This window comes from Vicia villosa, unplaced genomic scaffold, assembly GCF_029867415.1.
Source record: "Vicia villosa cultivar HV-30 ecotype Madison, WI unplaced genomic scaffold, Vvil1.0 ctg.001892F_1_1, whole genome shotgun sequence".
Lineage (NCBI taxonomy): Eukaryota > Viridiplantae > Streptophyta > Magnoliopsida > Fabales > Fabaceae > Vicia > Vicia villosa.
In genome coordinates, this window is record NW_026705766.1 from 208,827 (window position 1) to 226,977 (window position 18,151).

General features: G+C 34.6%; 1 protein-coding gene across 1 annotated transcript; it reads left to right on the plus strand.

Annotated features, from left to right (window-relative positions):
- The first annotated feature begins 53 nt into the window (after positions 1-53).
- LOC131637026 (uncharacterized) lies at positions 54-880 on the plus strand. The gene has a single exon (XM_058907592.1). It carries the CDS (start codon positions 293-295, stop codon positions 728-730), a length of 438 nt encoding a protein of 145 aa, XP_058763575.1. The 5' UTR covers positions 54-292; the 3' UTR covers positions 731-880.
- The last annotated feature ends 17,271 nt before the right edge of the window (positions 881-18,151 follow it).

The window sequence follows — 18,151 nt, forward strand, 5'->3', positions numbered from 1 at the left end:
GACAATCTTAATCAACCCGGGTCCCACCAGATCCTTATCTTCCAAGTTTAGAATCTCTCTCCCTCACCATTTCAGAATCTCATTAACTCCAACATTAATCAACTTAACCCTAACTAATCTTCTAATTAACCTCCTTAATTAATCTTTTCTTCACCTATTTTGATTCACACAGAGATAGAGCGCGTTAGAGTTAGGGTTTTACAGATTCCAATGTCTCTCCCCTGAAAATCCGAATCTCTCACCGCCGATCCACTTCCGATTCCGATTCCGATCCCGATCCCGATTCCGATCAATGGGATCGTCATCGGCGTTCTTCGTCATCTGCATTCTCCACTCCATCATCGCCGTCACGAGCGGCGCTCTCATGATGTTCTACATGAAAGAGGTCTACACGTTCGGCCACGGCGTTCAAACAGCAACAAAGCTTCTCGGATCCACGCCGCACGATCAGCTCCTCATCAGAACCTCCGATTCGTTCTCCGGTTTGTTGCTTGTTGCGATTGGATTTCTCATTTTCATGGTTTCGTTTGTTAAGGATCGCGATTTTCAACACCTGTTTGCTAAGGGGTGTATTTTGTTGCATGTGTTTATGGCGTTGTGGAGGATTTACTTTGAGAGGAAGGTGGAGGATCTTGCTTGGGATTGGCTTAGGCAAACTGTGGGTGATGTTCTCTTGGCTCTTTCTTGGGTTTTCTTCCTTATTTACTCGTGGAGAGAGAAGTATGATTAGTTTTTATTTTCTTTCCTTTTTTGTTTCTTTGAATTTTCTCTATCGGATGATTGTGATTATGAATTTTCTGTTTTTAATTTACTCTGTAAAAATCAGATCGATATCACATGTTTTTTTTATTAATCAAGTGAGTATTTAAGTTGTGAATTACCTTACATTGAGTTCAAATTGCAGTAATGGAGTATCTTCATTGACTTGTTATTTTTGGGTTTGTAACTTCAGTATGTCGAATTTGAATTGAATTGTGAATTGAATTGTTCATTGAGTTATTTGAAACTTATCCTGATTGCTTTGGATTTTTGATGGTTTTCTTTGTGATTCTGAGTTGGAATTTTTTTACTTGAGTTTTTCTTGAATGACTATGAAAATTGAGTTGAAATTAGAGTAGTCAATAGCGGCCAATAGCAGTGCTATCCCGCTATAGCGGATCAGAGCTGGGAGCAGAGGGCGGCCGCTATGGGAAGAGCCTTTGCACTATAGCAGCCATTATATGGTAAGTAGCGGGTAGAGGAGCGGTCGCTATTGGGTAAATAGAGGGGGCGGAGTGGTTTCTGTCCTGCCATCCTTTTCCCCTTTGAAAAACCAAAATTTCCTTTTAATTTAAAACGTTTGAAGGAAAAATCACGCTTCTGCACTTCAGTAATTCCAAAGGAAAAATCACAAATACCTTCCTCACCTTTCTCTGGATATTATTCTTACCTCTGCACTTCATGTTTATTATTATTATTCATGTAATTTGTCCTAAAAATGATCAAATAGTGGCCATCCCATGCTATACGCTATCACGCTACCTTATTTTTGAGGTCGGCCGCTCCACACCACTATCCGGGATCGACTACTCTGGTTGAAAATATACCCTGAGTTTTTATCTGATTGTTAACTGGAAAATAGATACAACAGAATGGACATTTATGGCAGGGTAGGTTGTTTGTGTGAATAACTTTCCATTGTGTTGTTTGTTTACTTTTGAGGATCACAGAAATTAGATCACAGAAATTAATGAGTATTGATGCATCTTCCATATTGGGGTATTGTTTGTTCTGACTTTTGAGGATCATCTTCTCATTTCAATGCTATACATCAAATTCCTTATCTATCTGGATTTAACTTCTGTAGTTTAGTTTGTATAGAGCAAATAATGGGTCAATATGGATGAAGGGGTTTGGGAATTTAAGTTAAAACTTCATTTCATTAACTTATATAAACAGTGAAAAGAATTGTTGATGGCAGCTGATGGATAAAATGTTTTCCTGTTGTCGAAATTGAATTTCTCTGCCAATGTACAGAACCTTCTGATCTCTGTAAAATAATTAAATGATAGTATATATGTATTATGCCATTACTGTTATATATCACCCTCAGATTAATATCAATTTGGAAATTTTTAAGACAGTTTTTTGATTTTCCTCTTTTTCCAAAAAATAAAATTCAAACAAAACTTCATTTTTAAATTATGATTATAACAGATATTCGATATGATTTTGCCCACAGTTGAATTTAATACATATTGTGTTAATGAATATTCCAATACCAGATACATCATTGAGTGCGGGAGTTATTGAACAGATTTGTGTCTGATATTCATATAATTCCTAGTATTTTCTTTATACTTTAGGTTCAGTCTTATTTTTGGTACATGCTAGGATACAATATACAATAAATATGTCAGTCCATATTGTGAATGCAATTATATGTGGGTGATGGCATACTCATTTCTTACTTGTCCCCTCATTTTTCTATCACCCCTAATGCATTCTAGTTATATTTTGATTTAGGAATACACTTTGCCATTGATTTCTAAATTTGATGCACAAGTTTCATTTCATCCGTTTAGGACCAAATAAGATCTTGTATTGATACGATGCAGTTTTTTTGTGAGATGTTTTGGATTGTTTTGTTTGGTTCCCTGGGATGAACTCCAAACTATATACACTACAGTCTACAGAAAAGGTGATTATTTGCAGTTACCATTTTAATACAAGAGTGACTATGAATAACTATCCTCAGTCTTTTAATGTTGAATGATGTGCGAATATGGGGGAACTCTGTATATTATCAATGGTGACGATTTACTTATAGAAGTACAGTTTCAATTTTAGAAATTCTATTTTGCTGGAATTGTTGTGGCCATTCTATTAAGATTTCTTGCTTTAGATATTGCACTAACAATCATAGTTTCTAGTTTAGGGTTTCCCTTCTCATGTCTCAAGTAGGGTTTTGTGTCTAAAGCTTGGAGTTTTTACACGACTGGTTCAACTCTAAGCAGAGTTTCCCTGATTTCTTGTACCAGTTGTAAGCTACAACAATTTAAGTAGAAATGGATTTTGGATAGGTATTTGTATGCTCTTAACTTAATCTACAAGCCAATCTGTCTTCCTAGTTGGCAGTTTATTTTTTTTATTTTTTTATATGCTGTACCATTTATCATTGTTCCATTACTAACCGAAACAAGAGACAAGTCTCATATCCTAATATTTTGTGTATATTTTAAAGTTTAAGATGAAGATACAATGAATTATAGAACAAGCACTTTTGTTATCTAGTCCTCCATTTTTGTGGAAAGCAACATTCCCTTTATTTACTCTTAGGCACCCAAATATATAAGTAACACCATGGCCTGAGATGGCTATAAACAGCTCATATGGTAGAATTCTGGCTTGTGATTTGTTTATGTAGCGTGAGTTGATACTAAGCGTGAAAATGCATATTCAATGGATTTTAGTTGAACAGTACGTGCTCTTTGTTTATATCTATAGAATACTAGCTTGTTTTGTGGTTAGATTGTGGCTGCCGTTTTATTTGCTAGCATCCAAGGTAGAGTTTATACTGCCACACCCGACACCCCCCACAATTTTCAACTTGCTATATATTAGACAGCAGAAAATGGTGGAACAATTACAACAGATCAGGTAATCCCCCAATTCAAGTTCTAGAATCAAAAGAGTGTCCCAAGCCAACAAGGTTGTGAGCATCAATGACTTATAAGGAACCGACAATCAGCTACAATGGGCTCGAGGATGACATTAACCGCGGTAGAATTTATGCAGTCCACTACAGATTGAAGGAGGATTGAAGGAGAGTCCACTACAGTTTGAGTATCCGATTGAAGGAGGATTGAAGGAGAATTCTTTCAATCCTAGTGAGCCAAGTTGAGACTCCAACCATGTTAGGTGGCACCGAAACCAACTCCTTCCTACTGGCTGCAAATTGAATTTTGAGGTCATGGTCCTTAAAAATACAGTCTTACGCCACATAATTAACAGAGAAGACTCCTGCATCAACCTGAACAACAGTAACACTACTAGGAACTTCAAAGTAGTCTTGTAACACCAACTGCCCTTTCTTGACGCCAACCTCCAGATTCTCTGTTGAACTCCGAAACACTAAAGAGAGTTGTTGAACTCTGAAACACTAAAGAGAGTATCATTTGCCACCCTAACGGGAGAGGATGACTTTTGGTCATACAGCTATGCAGCAAGAAAATAATACGCAAGAAAAATCTAGTAGAACAAGTAAAAAATATAATATAAATTGAAAATCCAATTGTGTATTTAAAAAGTTTCAATATGCATTTTTATCAATTTAAAAAAAAAATTTAACACTGGATTTATTTGATAAATTCGGTATCTTTGATAAATTTTTGCATTTTTGAAAAATACTCGATAGTTCATTTTCAATAGAAAAGAAAATTATTCCACAATTTATCGAAATGTTTTGTAATTTTTTGAAATGTTATGTAGTCTTCCAATACTTTTTAAAAAATATTGGAAAATTACAAAATATTTTGAAAAATTCAGTAGTGTTAATTTTCAGTATTTTGAAAACTACTTGCATTTTATAAAAATTGGAAAATTACATAACATTTCAAAAATATGGTATTTTTTCAAACATTTACTAAAAATTTCGAAAATTTCTGGTATTTCTTCAAATTCACTTTTCCACCGGAGGTTAAATGAAAGGACGAGAAGAAATCAGAGAACATGTCCCCGTCTGAGGGCCTAATCCGACATGCAACACGGGTAAGGGCCTAATCCGACATGCAACACGGGTACAGACGCTCCTCCTCTAACATTGCTAAAACCTCCACGAGCAGATGAGGGTTTAGATGCCTCACCTAGAAATCCAAATATCTCCTCAGGCGGTTCATAGACCACGTCGAGAGATTCTTAAAATTTCTCCATGGGATTCATGATCTTCCCAGTAGATTCATAACCCTCGACGGAGAATTCATAAGCTCCCCGGGAAAGGCACGTGGCTCCACGCGAAATTCATAAAATTTGTCGAGAAGCTCATGAACCTCGTCGGAAAACTCATGAATCTTGTCGGGTGACTCACGAATCTCATCAAGATTCTCATAAACCCGTCAAGAATTTCAACCTAAAACCCTAAGTTTACCCAGATCTCTAAGCACCGAAAAACCCTAAAGGTCAAATTCTAACATGAACATACGAGGAAGAAGAGTGAGCTTACTTGGATTTAAAAAAAAAGAGAAGTGGGATAGATGGAAGCTACGGTGGGAAGAACTTTGGAGCTTGAGAGCAAAATCAATACATAGCAAAGAAGAAAAACTTGGGAAATATCCCAAATGATCCTCCTCACTTCCTTTTATAGCTGAACCCCACACGGGGAAGCGCGAAAAAAGGTCATCGTTGTGTAGACCCCTAGGCTACCATACGTAATGATGGCACATTTAATAGCCACCACGCGTGGCATAATAAAAATCCTGACATTTCACCTTCCCAAGGCAACACTCCTTGTTCCCAGATAGGGCACAAGGTCAATCAAACGTTTCACATTCCAGAGTCGAGCTCACGGCGCGCCGCGACATGCGAAGTCGGGCCCCCTCATGAGCATGCTTTCGGAGGACATGTCCAATTGGGGATCCATCTCCTTGACATGGCTTATGAACGTCTAATGATAAGTCTGTGTATAGTCGAGGATGTCTCCTCAATTGTGTCCTCCGCACGTCCAAAGAGCTAAAGCGTGCCCGAGTTCTTATCCTCGACATAGCTTACAAACGTCTCCAAAGATAAAATTGTGCGTACTAAAACCCTTGTGAAGAGTGCCATTGTTCAGGTTGGTGTAACTGAACGAAACGTTTGCCCAAAAACCCATCTCCTCGATAAGGCTCGTTACACCCAGTGGCGGATCCAGAAATTATCTATAGTGGGGGCTAAAAAATAATATATATTTTTATTTTAAAAAAATTTACGAATTTTTACAATACATAAATAACTCAAAATATATGAAAACTTTTGATTATTCGTTAAACTTTTCATTATATCAAAATATTCAATAATTTTTCATTATAAATATTAGATATGTTTATGCAACTATTAAAAAAAATATGATAACTAATATCAGTTATTAAAGAAAACACGTTAATAATAAGTCTTTTTAGTAATTAAGGATAATCACTTGCCTTAATATTAATTAAAATAAAAAATTTAAGCTCAATTAATATTTGAGTTTTTAAAAAACTTTTTAGACATTTTGTTTGATTTATTTTGCTAGCAAAAATTATTAAAATACCTAATACATTTGTTTTGATAAAAGTTCAAACAAACAAATTATTTCTAGAAAATAGTAATTGTTGAACAAAAATCAAAGATACAAATAAAATTGATTAAAAAAATCGTATTTTTAATTATTATTATTGAGTGATTGTGCTAGTAGACAATAAAAAATAATGTTGAACTTGAGAAGTAATGACAAGATAAATAAATAAAAAAAAATCATTTATGTTTAAACTTTTTTAATTAAAATTTATGTTTAAACTTTAAAGAGATGAAAAATATTCCAAAAAAGTTAAGAGGAAATAAAGACAAAATTAAGAAAGAGAGAGTGAATATTCTAAATAGTGATCTAAAAACAGAAATGTTAGAATTGTCTTAAGTGGTTAAATATATATTGTAAACTATTTATTTTTATGGGGGCTAAATATTTGAATATATTAATATTTATAGCAAGTTTTTTTTTCCTTTGTGGGGGCTTGAGCCCCCAATCCTTATAAAGTAGATCCACCCCTGGTTACACCTAATAATAGGCTCAGGCGCAGTCAAACCCGTCTACTAGACGTGGTTCGCGATGCCTCTGTTAACGAGGTTGTGCACACTCAAACCCTTGGGGCGCTGGAAAATCTCCCTTGATCAGTTGTTGGGCATCGTCTACGGAAGTACGAGTTCGGCGTTGTGTCACAAGCAAGATTCTCCAGCACTCAATAACCAAGCCACCCTTAAGTCATTACTCCTGCATACTAGGAGCAACAACTTAGGGGGCCCTGTTCTGGTATGGGCCCGCGAGCAAGCCCGTCATTGGTTAGGTTCCAATTCGCCATAAAGGCCCAACGAAATAGCCATCCGCTTATAGCCGTTGGAGCGTTAATGCCACGTGCCCCACATAGAGCAAGTGGCCACCGGAAGATTCGGTCTTCCTCCTTTTAACCCTATGGACAGTCCATCCAGGATGGGAGTCACGTGCTGACTCTGCCCTACCACGTAGGGTCCTAGGAGTCTCCCGTTTCGGGCCTCCAATAATCTAACCCAAAACGACAGGTCTTGCCCCAACGATAGGGATTAGAAATATCCTTTTTCACAAGAGGATCATGTATTTCATCCATTCCCTTTCTACTCACTTGTTTTCACTCAGAACCTTACTTTGGCATCAGAGTGTGTTGTAGGTACCCCCTCTCTCCTCTTCTTTGGACAGACCAGAAAGAAGTTCAAAGGCCAAGATGATCGTCTGATCCCGGTAAGATCAGTTATAGATGCATGTTTTGCTGAAAGGAAAGAAATATAGACAAAGATGGAGAATGGTTGAAACGATAAAAAATTTGCGCTTAATGATGGGTAAAATAAAATAATTAGAGCATAATTATAGCTATTGGTTTGGTTCATTGGTTTGGTGGTTCTTAAAAATTAAAACCGAGAACCGAACCAAACTACATTGATTTTCATTGATTTGGTTCGGTTTTGAACCCGAACTAGAAATAATCGATTTTTTTTCTGATTTAGTTTGGTTTAGATAGTCAATTTAATTGATTTTTTCTGATCTGATTATACCTCTACGTCTATGTACTTGTGCTATGTGTTAGGTCTCTATTTCTCTTCTCAATCTTCTTTTTTGTTTTTTTTTTCGATACATGAAAAACTGATTAAATGCCTTTATGATATCAGAGTCATTAGCAAAATCTAAAAATTTGACTAAACTTTCGAACAAATGTATGGTGGGTATTTAATATGTGTTAATGTTTGATACTCGACACTGACGTATGAGATTGTTATTTATTTTTTGAAATTTTAATCGGTCTCGGTGTGTATGTGTTTGTATCAACGCATCTTAGGTCTTGCTTCATGTATTATTTACTTAGCAAATACCGAGAAAACATGCAAACCAATGCCAAACAGGTTTGAAGTGGTTGGGATAGTTCAATTGGCACTTGCTAGTTGGGTTAAGGAAGTTGTTGGTCCAGAGTTCAATATACCTGACAGCAGTTGTTGCCAAACAGGTTTAAAATATGTAACTTAAATAAACCTTCCTTTTGTTTTGTCACAATTGAATTGTGACTAATTTTCATGGAATTTCTAAAAGAAGACAATCTTGATTTTATATTGCATACCCGCAAGGTGGAGCTTCTTTTTTCACTCCATGATTCTTAAACTCAGTTTCTGTTAGAGTCTTTTTTTTTTCACCCCTTGGTTCTTAAATTTTTTTAGAAATTTTCTATCTGGATGAAGCTAAAACATTGCTGTTTGGCTTAATTCATGTGAATAAGGAAAAATGTTAAGTTAAGCAATTTCACAAGTTTATGTTGAATTTTTGAAAAAATCGTAAATTACAAAATTGGATTTATCAAAAATCCAGTATAAATTATAGATTTTTTTTACGATATATGATTTTTAGTTGAGCTTTTAAAAAAAAACTGATACAAAATATAAAAATTTAAAATTTAAAAGTTTATTTTATTCATTTAAAGTAAATTAAGTATTTGGATAAAATGTGGAATGTGAGGGGTGCCAAAATTTTTTCTGCATAAATGCAATCCATACGAGTGCATTTAGTATTTGAGGTAAGGTACTGGGAAGGGATATCAAGTAGAACTTGCATGATCAACCTGGCCTAAATTACTAAACTTATACACCTCCATATCTAACAATATCCATGTTCCCATAATTTTCAATAATTTGTCATATTTTTTTTGGTTTATCACCATCGGTTTAGTCCGGTTCGGGGGTCAGTTATGGCATCAAGTGATTCCAGTCCCCTCCCGATCGTAGTTGCGGAGGATCGAACCGTGGTCCTCCCTACCAAGTTCAACGCCAATCACCACAGAACCAACTAACGATTGTCGACAATTAATTTGTCATATTTTTATGGACTTATTTATAAGTGAATAGATAGTCGACAATCAATGTAAAATTATGTCGTTTCTCTATAACATGGATCAACCACGGAATAATGTGAATGTTATATCATTGTCCGTAAGCAAGGTATTGTATGGGTCAAGTACAATGTCAAAAGAGTAAGGAATGTTGCATCATCGTCTGGGTGCAGTGAAAAATAAGAATTGATTTCTACATACTTTCGTGAATAAGTGTGGGTAAATAAGTTAGTTCATGAGAGTAGAATTTGTTTGGATCATGAAATATAAGCACACTTACTGAAAAATCTATGGAAATAATGGACATTATGGTTAGGAGGAAGATCAATTTTATATACCTACAACAAACTAAGTGGACAGGTGAAAAGCAAAGAATTAGACAACTCGTGATTTAAGTTTTGGTATACCAGAAAGGTTAGATTGAGAAATGGGGTGAGAATTATTATGGACAATGAGTGGAAGAAGGATATTATGGATGTAAAAAGAGTAAGAAATCGAACCATAGCCTTGAATTTTGTAATGGAATAAGACATCTTTAATATTATTAGTACTTAAGCATTTCAAATTAGGTCAGTAGTACACCTTATGGTAAAATTTTGGGAGAATTTATGAGGCTTGCTTAAATATATACTCCAAGGAGAGAAACTTTTTTATGAGGGAATTTAAATGGACATGTAAGGAGGATAACAAGAAGTTTTGAGAGCGGGCACAATGGCTATGGTCTAGGGGAGGTGAACACGGAGGGTAAATTCATCTTAGAGTTTCTGTCGACTTTGAATCTTACTATATCAAATACTTGATTTAGGAAAAAAGTTTAACATCTTATACATATAAAAGTGGGTGACATGTTCTCGAATAAATATCTTTCTTATCAAAAAGTCAGATAAAAGGTTTTGCTTAAATTATGAAGTTATTCTGAGAGAGAGCTCGACTATCCAACATAGAGTATTAGTTATGGATGTAAGAATCAATGGGAAAACAAAGAGAATAAGTTACTTGGGAGTGCCACAGATCAAGTGGTTACATTTGAAGGATGAAAATAAGGAAATTTTCAACCCAAGATCTTGGAGGGATGGTTTGGACAACCACAAGAAAATGCAAATGATATATGGAATAAGATGACCTAAGAGATTAGAAAAGTGGCTGAAGAGACGTTGAGAGAATCAAGAGGTTTTAGATTTAGGGGTAAATAATCATTGTGGTGGAATGATAGTGTTCACTGTAAAATTAGAGTAAAAAGATTGTTTTAAAGAATGATTGTAATACCGCAACATGATAATGTCTAGAATATATCATAATTAGAACATTAAATATTGGTATTTCTATATCAACATAATATAAATCAGACATAGTACGGTGAAATACATAAAGTACAACTGTTATATTTTCAAAATACATAATGTCAAGTAAAAAAGCCGAATATGCAACGAAAGCTAACGTGAGCATAAACATTTGCAGTCTTTAAACCATCATTCCTTTACCTTTCTCGGGTACTTGTTTATCTATAGAAATAATCAAAAACGAGGAATGAGATAAAATATCTCAGTGAGGTCCTCAATAAGACCATAAATCCACTCACTGTCTATCTCATACAACAACTACCTCACAGTTTATTTTAAGCATACATTATTTTAGAACATACTTTTCGCGATTATTAACCCTTATGCAAGACGTATGCCACAACTCACGTTTGATTCCTGGTCGTACGTGTTAAGGTTATGCCTAGCGTCATACAGATCCATCAGATATCTATATGATCTTTTAAGAAACACACTTATGACAGTTAGAGAAAGGATCAAGTCACATTCCCTTGATTCATGCATGACCATTACTCCCTAGGATTCTATCATTAATATTATGATAACTCATTAATAGAATTATTTATTTTTTATTAATTTAATTATTTGTAATTATTGTCTGCACAATTGTAGGATTAAACCGATCCGTTATTATGTATATTTAAAGGAAGTATGTGAATGAATCAGATACACTATTCCTGATAATTTATAACTTGGCATCAGATTTCTTAAGCTTGAAGGCTCTCGATCCAATTCAACCATGCCATCCGCTTTAAACACAAAACACAAAAATGACCTACCTTTAACTATTTCTGTCAAGTTGGACAAAGATAATTATCCCTTATAGAAGTCATTGGTTCTTCTAGTCATAAGGGGTTGCAGGCTTGACTGCTACATGCTGGGAACCAAAGAGTGCCCTAAATAATTCATCACCAACACAGACGAAGGCAAGAAGACCAATCTAAAATTCGAAGAATGGCAAGCACAAGATCAGAAACTGTTAGTATGACTACTAAACTCCATGATAGTAGACATTGCCACACAACTGTTGCATAGTGAAACATCCAAGCAATTAAGGAATGAGGCAAAAAGTATTGTTGGTGCACACACAAAGTCACACATCATGCACTTCAAATTTGAATTTCACGACACTCGAAAAGGAGAGCTGAAGATGGAAGAATATCTTGTCAAAATGAGGAGTCTCACTGACAGACTGAAGCTTGCATGTGCACCCATGTCAAACTCTGATTTGATGATTGAAACACTCAATGGCTTGGAATATGATTACAATCCAGTAGTTGTCAAACTATGTGATTAGATCAAACTCATTTGGGTTGATTTACAGGCACAACTCATGATGTTTGAAATCTGGTTAGAACAACTAAACAATCTTATCACTCTCACATTGAATGCATCTACTAACTTTAAAAACAAAACTAATTTTACACGCAACAAGTTCCTTGCATATGGAAATTGGAGAGGATCAAATTTAAAAGGCATGAGGGGTGGCAGAGGAAGAGGAAGAATTTCCAAACCAATCTGCAAGGTATGCACCAAAGTTGACCATACTGCTGTACAATGTTAATATCGTTTTGATAAGTCCTACTCAGGCACTAACCTAATAGCAGATGGAATAAATAGTAGTGCATTCTTAGCTTCACCCTATAATGGACAAGACTATGAATGGTACTTTGACAGTGGTGCTAGCAATCATGTGGCTCAGCAAACTGTTAAGCTTCAAGTTCTCATTGAGCACAATGATGAGAATTCCTTAATGGTTGGTAATGGTGATATGTTAAAAAAATTTGCTTCAGGTTCAACCAAAATTAAAAGCCTAAACCTGCATGATGTCTTATGGTTCCCGCCAATAATGATATCTTTTATTGTCCTTGTGTTGTTTGCATGAATATCGAGAAATAGTCGAAAAAAGAAATACTCAATCACCTATATTGTGATGCAATATGTCAAAATTATATGACAAGGATGTGGCATGCAGAAGTGGATAGTAATCAAAATGAGACATCACAAATGGATGACAATGATGAATATATGGATGATCGACTAAAAGATATGATTCGTGAATATGGAGAATCGTCTTATTTGAAAGCCCATATTTATGATAATTTATGCAGCGCCAAAGATGCTCCTTTATATAAGGGGTGCACCAATTTTACACGATTGTCTGTGTTTTTAAAATTGTTTAATCTGAAAGAAAAAACTTGGTGGTCAGATAAAACTTTCACATAATTGCTTGATTTATTGAAACAAATGCTACCAGAAGATAACAATTTGTTGGATCGTTGTTATGATGCCAAGAAGGTATTATGTCCAATGGGTTTGGAGTATGTCAAAATACATGCATGCCCTAATGATTGCATATTATACAAGAAATAGTATGAAAATTTGGATCAATGTCCAGAATATGGTGAGTCGCGCTACAAGTTGAAGAACAACAATGGTGATTACAATGAAAATGTTAGTAAGAAGTATCCTGCTACTAAAATGTTATGGTACTTGCCAATAATTTCAAGGTTCAAGAGACTTTTTGCTAATGTAACTGACACAAAGAATATAAGATGGCATGCAGACGAAAGATAATACGATGGAAACATTCACCATGTAGCTGATTCTTTGCAATGGAAGAAAATTGATTCATTGTTTCCGAATTTTGGCCTTGAGCCAAGAAACCTTAGGCTTGGGCTTGCCAAAGATGGAATGTACCCCTTTGATAATATGAGTACTAACCATTTTTTGTGGCATGTTCTTCTCATGATTTACAACCCATCTACTTGGTTGAGCTTAAAGCGCATGTATATGATGTCAAGTATGATGATTTATGGACCAAGACAACCTGGAAACGACATAGATGTTTATATAAGTCCATCAATTGATGGTTTAAAACTTTTGTGGGATAAAGGTGTTGACGTTGATAATGCATATTCTGGTGAAGAGTTTAAGATGCGTGCAATATTATTTTGCACAATCAACGACTTTCCTGCATATGGAAATTTGGCTGGATACAGTGTCAAAGGACATAAAGTATGTCCTATATGTGAATCTGATACCTATTTTCACCAACTTGATTTGGAAAAAAGACAGTTTACCTCAGGCATCAAAAATTTCTAAAATCCAATCATCCTTATCGTAGATTACAAAAGGCTTTTAATGGAGAGAAATAGTACGGACGTTCTCTTGCGAGTGTTAGCAAGGTATCAAGGTTCCACAAGGTTACTCTTCAAACGTCAAGAAACTTATATCAATGAAATATCTCAAGTTAATTTGATTAAAATCTCATGGCATCCTTCCAAAAAATATAAGAGTGATTATAACCAGATTATGCTTATTCTTCAATTATATATGTAATAAAGTTCTTAATTTCAAAAAAATTAGATGAATTGGAAGAAGAGGATGTAGTAATATTGTGTAAATTGGAGATGTATTTTCCTCCATCATTTTTTGACATTATGGTTCACTTACTTGTTCATCTAGTCAGAAAAACCAGGTTTTGTTGTCCAGTTTATTTAAGATGGAAGGATCCTATAGAGAGATACATGGAGATATTTAAAGAATATACGAAGAATCATCACCGAACGGAAGCTTCGATCACTGAAAGGTGCATCACATAAGAAGTTGTTGAGTCTTGTTCAAACTATTTATCAAAAATAGAGTATATTGGAATTCCAAAGTCTCGTCATGCTGACAGATTTGATGGTACATGTACTCAAGGTTTAAATGTTAAGATATTGAGTCGAGATGTAGTTCTTGAAGTACATTTCTATATATTGAATAATCTTAGTATAGTCGAACCTTACATAGAAGAACACAAAAACAATTATAAAGAAAAAATATTCCCGAATGCATGAAAAATGGTTGTTGATACAACATAAAAAGAAATTTATAAGTTGGTTTAATAAGAGGATTTCTAATGATGGTGATACATCCGAGACATTTAAATGGTTTTCCTACATGACAAAATTTACTGTGAAAACTTGGACGACATACGACATTTCTAATTATTCCTTTTATACAAAAGCAAAATATGATTGTAGCACAATGCAAAATAGTGGGGTTATGGTTGAGGCCGAATCCATGTATTTCTCTAGTTCGAAAGATAAGAATCCTATTTCTGCAACCACCACATTCTATGGTTCCATTGAGTAGATTTTTGAGATTGATTATGTTACGTTCAAGGTGCATTTATTTAAATGCAAGTGGGTGCCCAATAATAATGGTGTACAAACTGATGAGTCGGGATTCACACAGGTTGACCTTGGCAAGACAACTTATAATACCGAACCATTCATCATGGCTACTCAAGCGAAATAAGTTTTTTATGTGAAAGACCCTGTGGACTTATCAGGGAAGTGGTCAATTGTTCTAAAAGGAAAACACATTCCTCATAGTGATGATGAAAGTTTTGATATTGCTGTCAGCCATTCTTACGCAGCACACGTGCCTAATTGATGTGAAGAAGTTGATAGAGATGATGTGCATGCTATTTGTAAAGATCATCAAGAAGGAATATGGGAAAATTAACAAGTAAGTATTTTATATTCTTCATTTATAATATATTGTTTGTTATAGTTTCCAATGACGATATTTAATTTCTAACAACTATTATTATTTGAAAATTATAGGTGTGTAAAGTAAAGACACCAAGAGATAAGACTCCAAGACAACAAGATAGTATAATTTGATGTAATAATGTGTAGATTGTAGGTTGTTTTGTCTCATTTATGGTTTTTATGTAATATACAAGGTTTGGTTCCTAATGGAATTGTGTCATTGATGTAATACAAATTTTGGTCTGTTTCAATTTTGGTTCCTAATGGAATTTTGGGTGTATTTCTGTTTCTGGTAGATACGATTCAAAAAATTTCAGGTTGCAAAATTGGGAATTATGTAAAATTGATTTTTTTAAAGCACAAATTATATCACAACGGTTGTTAATCCATCTGTTGTTATAAGAAGAGCGCTATCAAGAATCATAAAACCCACTAATGGTGTTGTTGGGTTTCGAACCCAGGACTTTTCCATTATTTTACAACGGTTGTTTCCGTAAACCGTAGTAATAAGTAGCGCGCTATCTAATTTATAATAACAGTCACAAGGCTTTTGTGGTAACCAGCATACATATAATCATACACTAACTAACAATGAATGTGCTACCGTTACCGTTATTTTTATATATATATATATATATATATATATATATATATATATATATATATATATATATATATATATATATATATATATATATATATATATATATATATATATATATATATATATATAGGGAGCATATCAAGTGAGAGCATTTTAAAATGAGAGATGAGAGGAATAAATATCAACCATTGGATTCATCAAGAAAGAGAAATTAATAGCCACATTAATGCATTAACCTTCTCTCTCTCTTGATGAATCCAATGGTTGAAATTTATTCCTCTCATCTCTCATTTAAAAATGCTCTCACTTGATATGCTCCCTATATATATCGCAACCGTTATTGTATGTGTTTTCCGTAGTAGTGTTGATTTAATGCTTATATTTCTTCTACTATTACTTCCTTCGTCTCTAATTTTGTCTACAAAGTAAATAATTTTTTTCAAAATGAATTAGAGGTGAAATTAAAAGCATTGAATCAAGTTCCAATCGTTAAAGAGAAAAATGAGGATAATGGATTGTAAAAAAATCATGCAATATTTATTAGTGTAACTTGTTCTTGTAACATATAACTTAATTTGTCTTATTATTGATTTCTAACTCAGATTGAAAGGTTATATGTTTAGTGAGCTAAATAAGCATATCACCACAATTGGAATCTAGGACCACAGTGAAATATTATGTGCTAAATATTTCACTACGGTTTGGATATAGAATTGTGGTTAAATGTATTGAAATCTGCAACAATCCTGACATTGTATCGAACACCTGACTTCAACCTTTTACTACGGTTGTTTAGTACAACCGTAATGGTATGTTACGCACTATTGTGTTTTTACCATGATCAGTAGCCCATGATGGTAAGGAGGGCACATACAACCACACCTTAATTTTCCACGAACCACCTTATGTATTAAAATATTTCTCCCAACCATGGTAAGATATGTATTCCGTAGTAGTGATAATTCATGGTGTTCTTCTCTTATCCGTTAAACTTTTTATTTCTGCAATTTATATACTGCAATTTATTTTCTATTGCGTATCTATAAAAGATTTCTAAAAATGTTTTCAAACTCTAATTTTAGTCCATAAAGTTTTTCAAATTCAAAATTTTTCTGAAACACACAATTCACCCTCCACCTCTTGTTTGTGAAGTTATATGTCCAACAGTAAAGAGAAAAATTGAAATAGATTTCAAAACTAAAAGTTTCATAGTATTGTTCCGAGATGATAGTAAATTCGTTTATGTTCATAATTGTAAAAACGCCAACATAATGTGAGATACTCTTGAAATGATATATGGAGTTTCTCCAAGTATCGAGCAGGAAGAGATGAACACATGAGGTGAAAAAGATGAAGATGTTACTCTTAAATATTTTTCAAAATTTAGAAGCATAAGAAATTACACTGGAACATTTGTTACTAACCAATATCTAATAATTAAGAATTATAAGTTTAATTCAATCCTTAGATCGAAAGATGGGAACCTTCATGAATTCCAAGAAAAATCAAAGAAGAAGGAAATTATAGAAAAAAAATGAACATATTAGTTCAATTAATTAAGGATGAAGGAGAAATTTTTGAAGAATCATCAACTTCATCAGACTCCTATCAAACAAATCCAATGGCTTCTTTCAATCTTCGAAAGATTCAACATCTAACGAAGGAACTTCATGTGTAAGAAGTTCTGAAAATGAAGTATCTTCCAGTGGAATATTCGAAAGAACAAAAGGAGGAAAGACATCAACCTCGGGGAGAACTATAAAAGAATCTTCTTCCAACAAAGAAGATGATGTTTTCTTAAAGGCATCCTATGAGGAAGATGAGGTTGAGGTAAGTAACCTTACCCATAACGAACATCAGAATGCACACAAAAAACGAAATTGAATCAAATACGAGTTGAAGCACGAGGTCAAAACTAATTAGAGCAAAATTGAAGCATGGAGTGTGGTATCCAGTGGGAGTCGCATTAGCTATTGAAGGTGGTGGAGATCACTGCAGTGTTGGCGTCGTAAACAGAAGTGATGAGAGTGAGAATGAGGTGGTGCTGCTAGCGAGATATTGTGAGGCGGCAATGGAATACAATTTTGGTGTTGTAATTGTTTGGAAGAAAGAGTTGTCGCTAGCGAAGGTTTGAGGTGTGGGGTGAAGGGCGCGTTTGTTGGTTCAGGAGTTGTGATGGAAGGAGAGAGGGAAGAACGAAGGTGGTGCGAGGGTGAAAATCCTGAACCGACGAGAGAAAGAGAGAGAGAGAGAGAGAACGAAGGTTGATTTGGTGAGGATGGTTGTTGTGGGGGAGATGTTTGGCCAGAGATGGTGAGTTGATGGAGGTAGCGATCCGACAAAAGAGAAGAGGAGAAGGTTATTGTGTGGTATAGTTGAGCAGCGCATGGAGAGGAAGACGGTGGAAGGGAGATCCGCGAGGATGAAGAAGATGTTCTTTCTCCCTTTTTTTAATTTTTTTTCTTTTATTATTATTTATTCTGAGAGAAAGAAACGAGAAAGTAAGTCGTCTTCCCTCTTTTTTTAATTGGTTTCTCTTTTAGGTTCAACTTGTCTCTCTTTTATATCCAAATG

Excerpts from the sequence above, each read along its gene's own strand:
- LOC131637026 (XM_058907592.1), top strand. The coding sequence starts at position 293 with ATGGGATCGTCATCGGCGTTCTTCGTCATCTGCATTCTCCACTCCATC.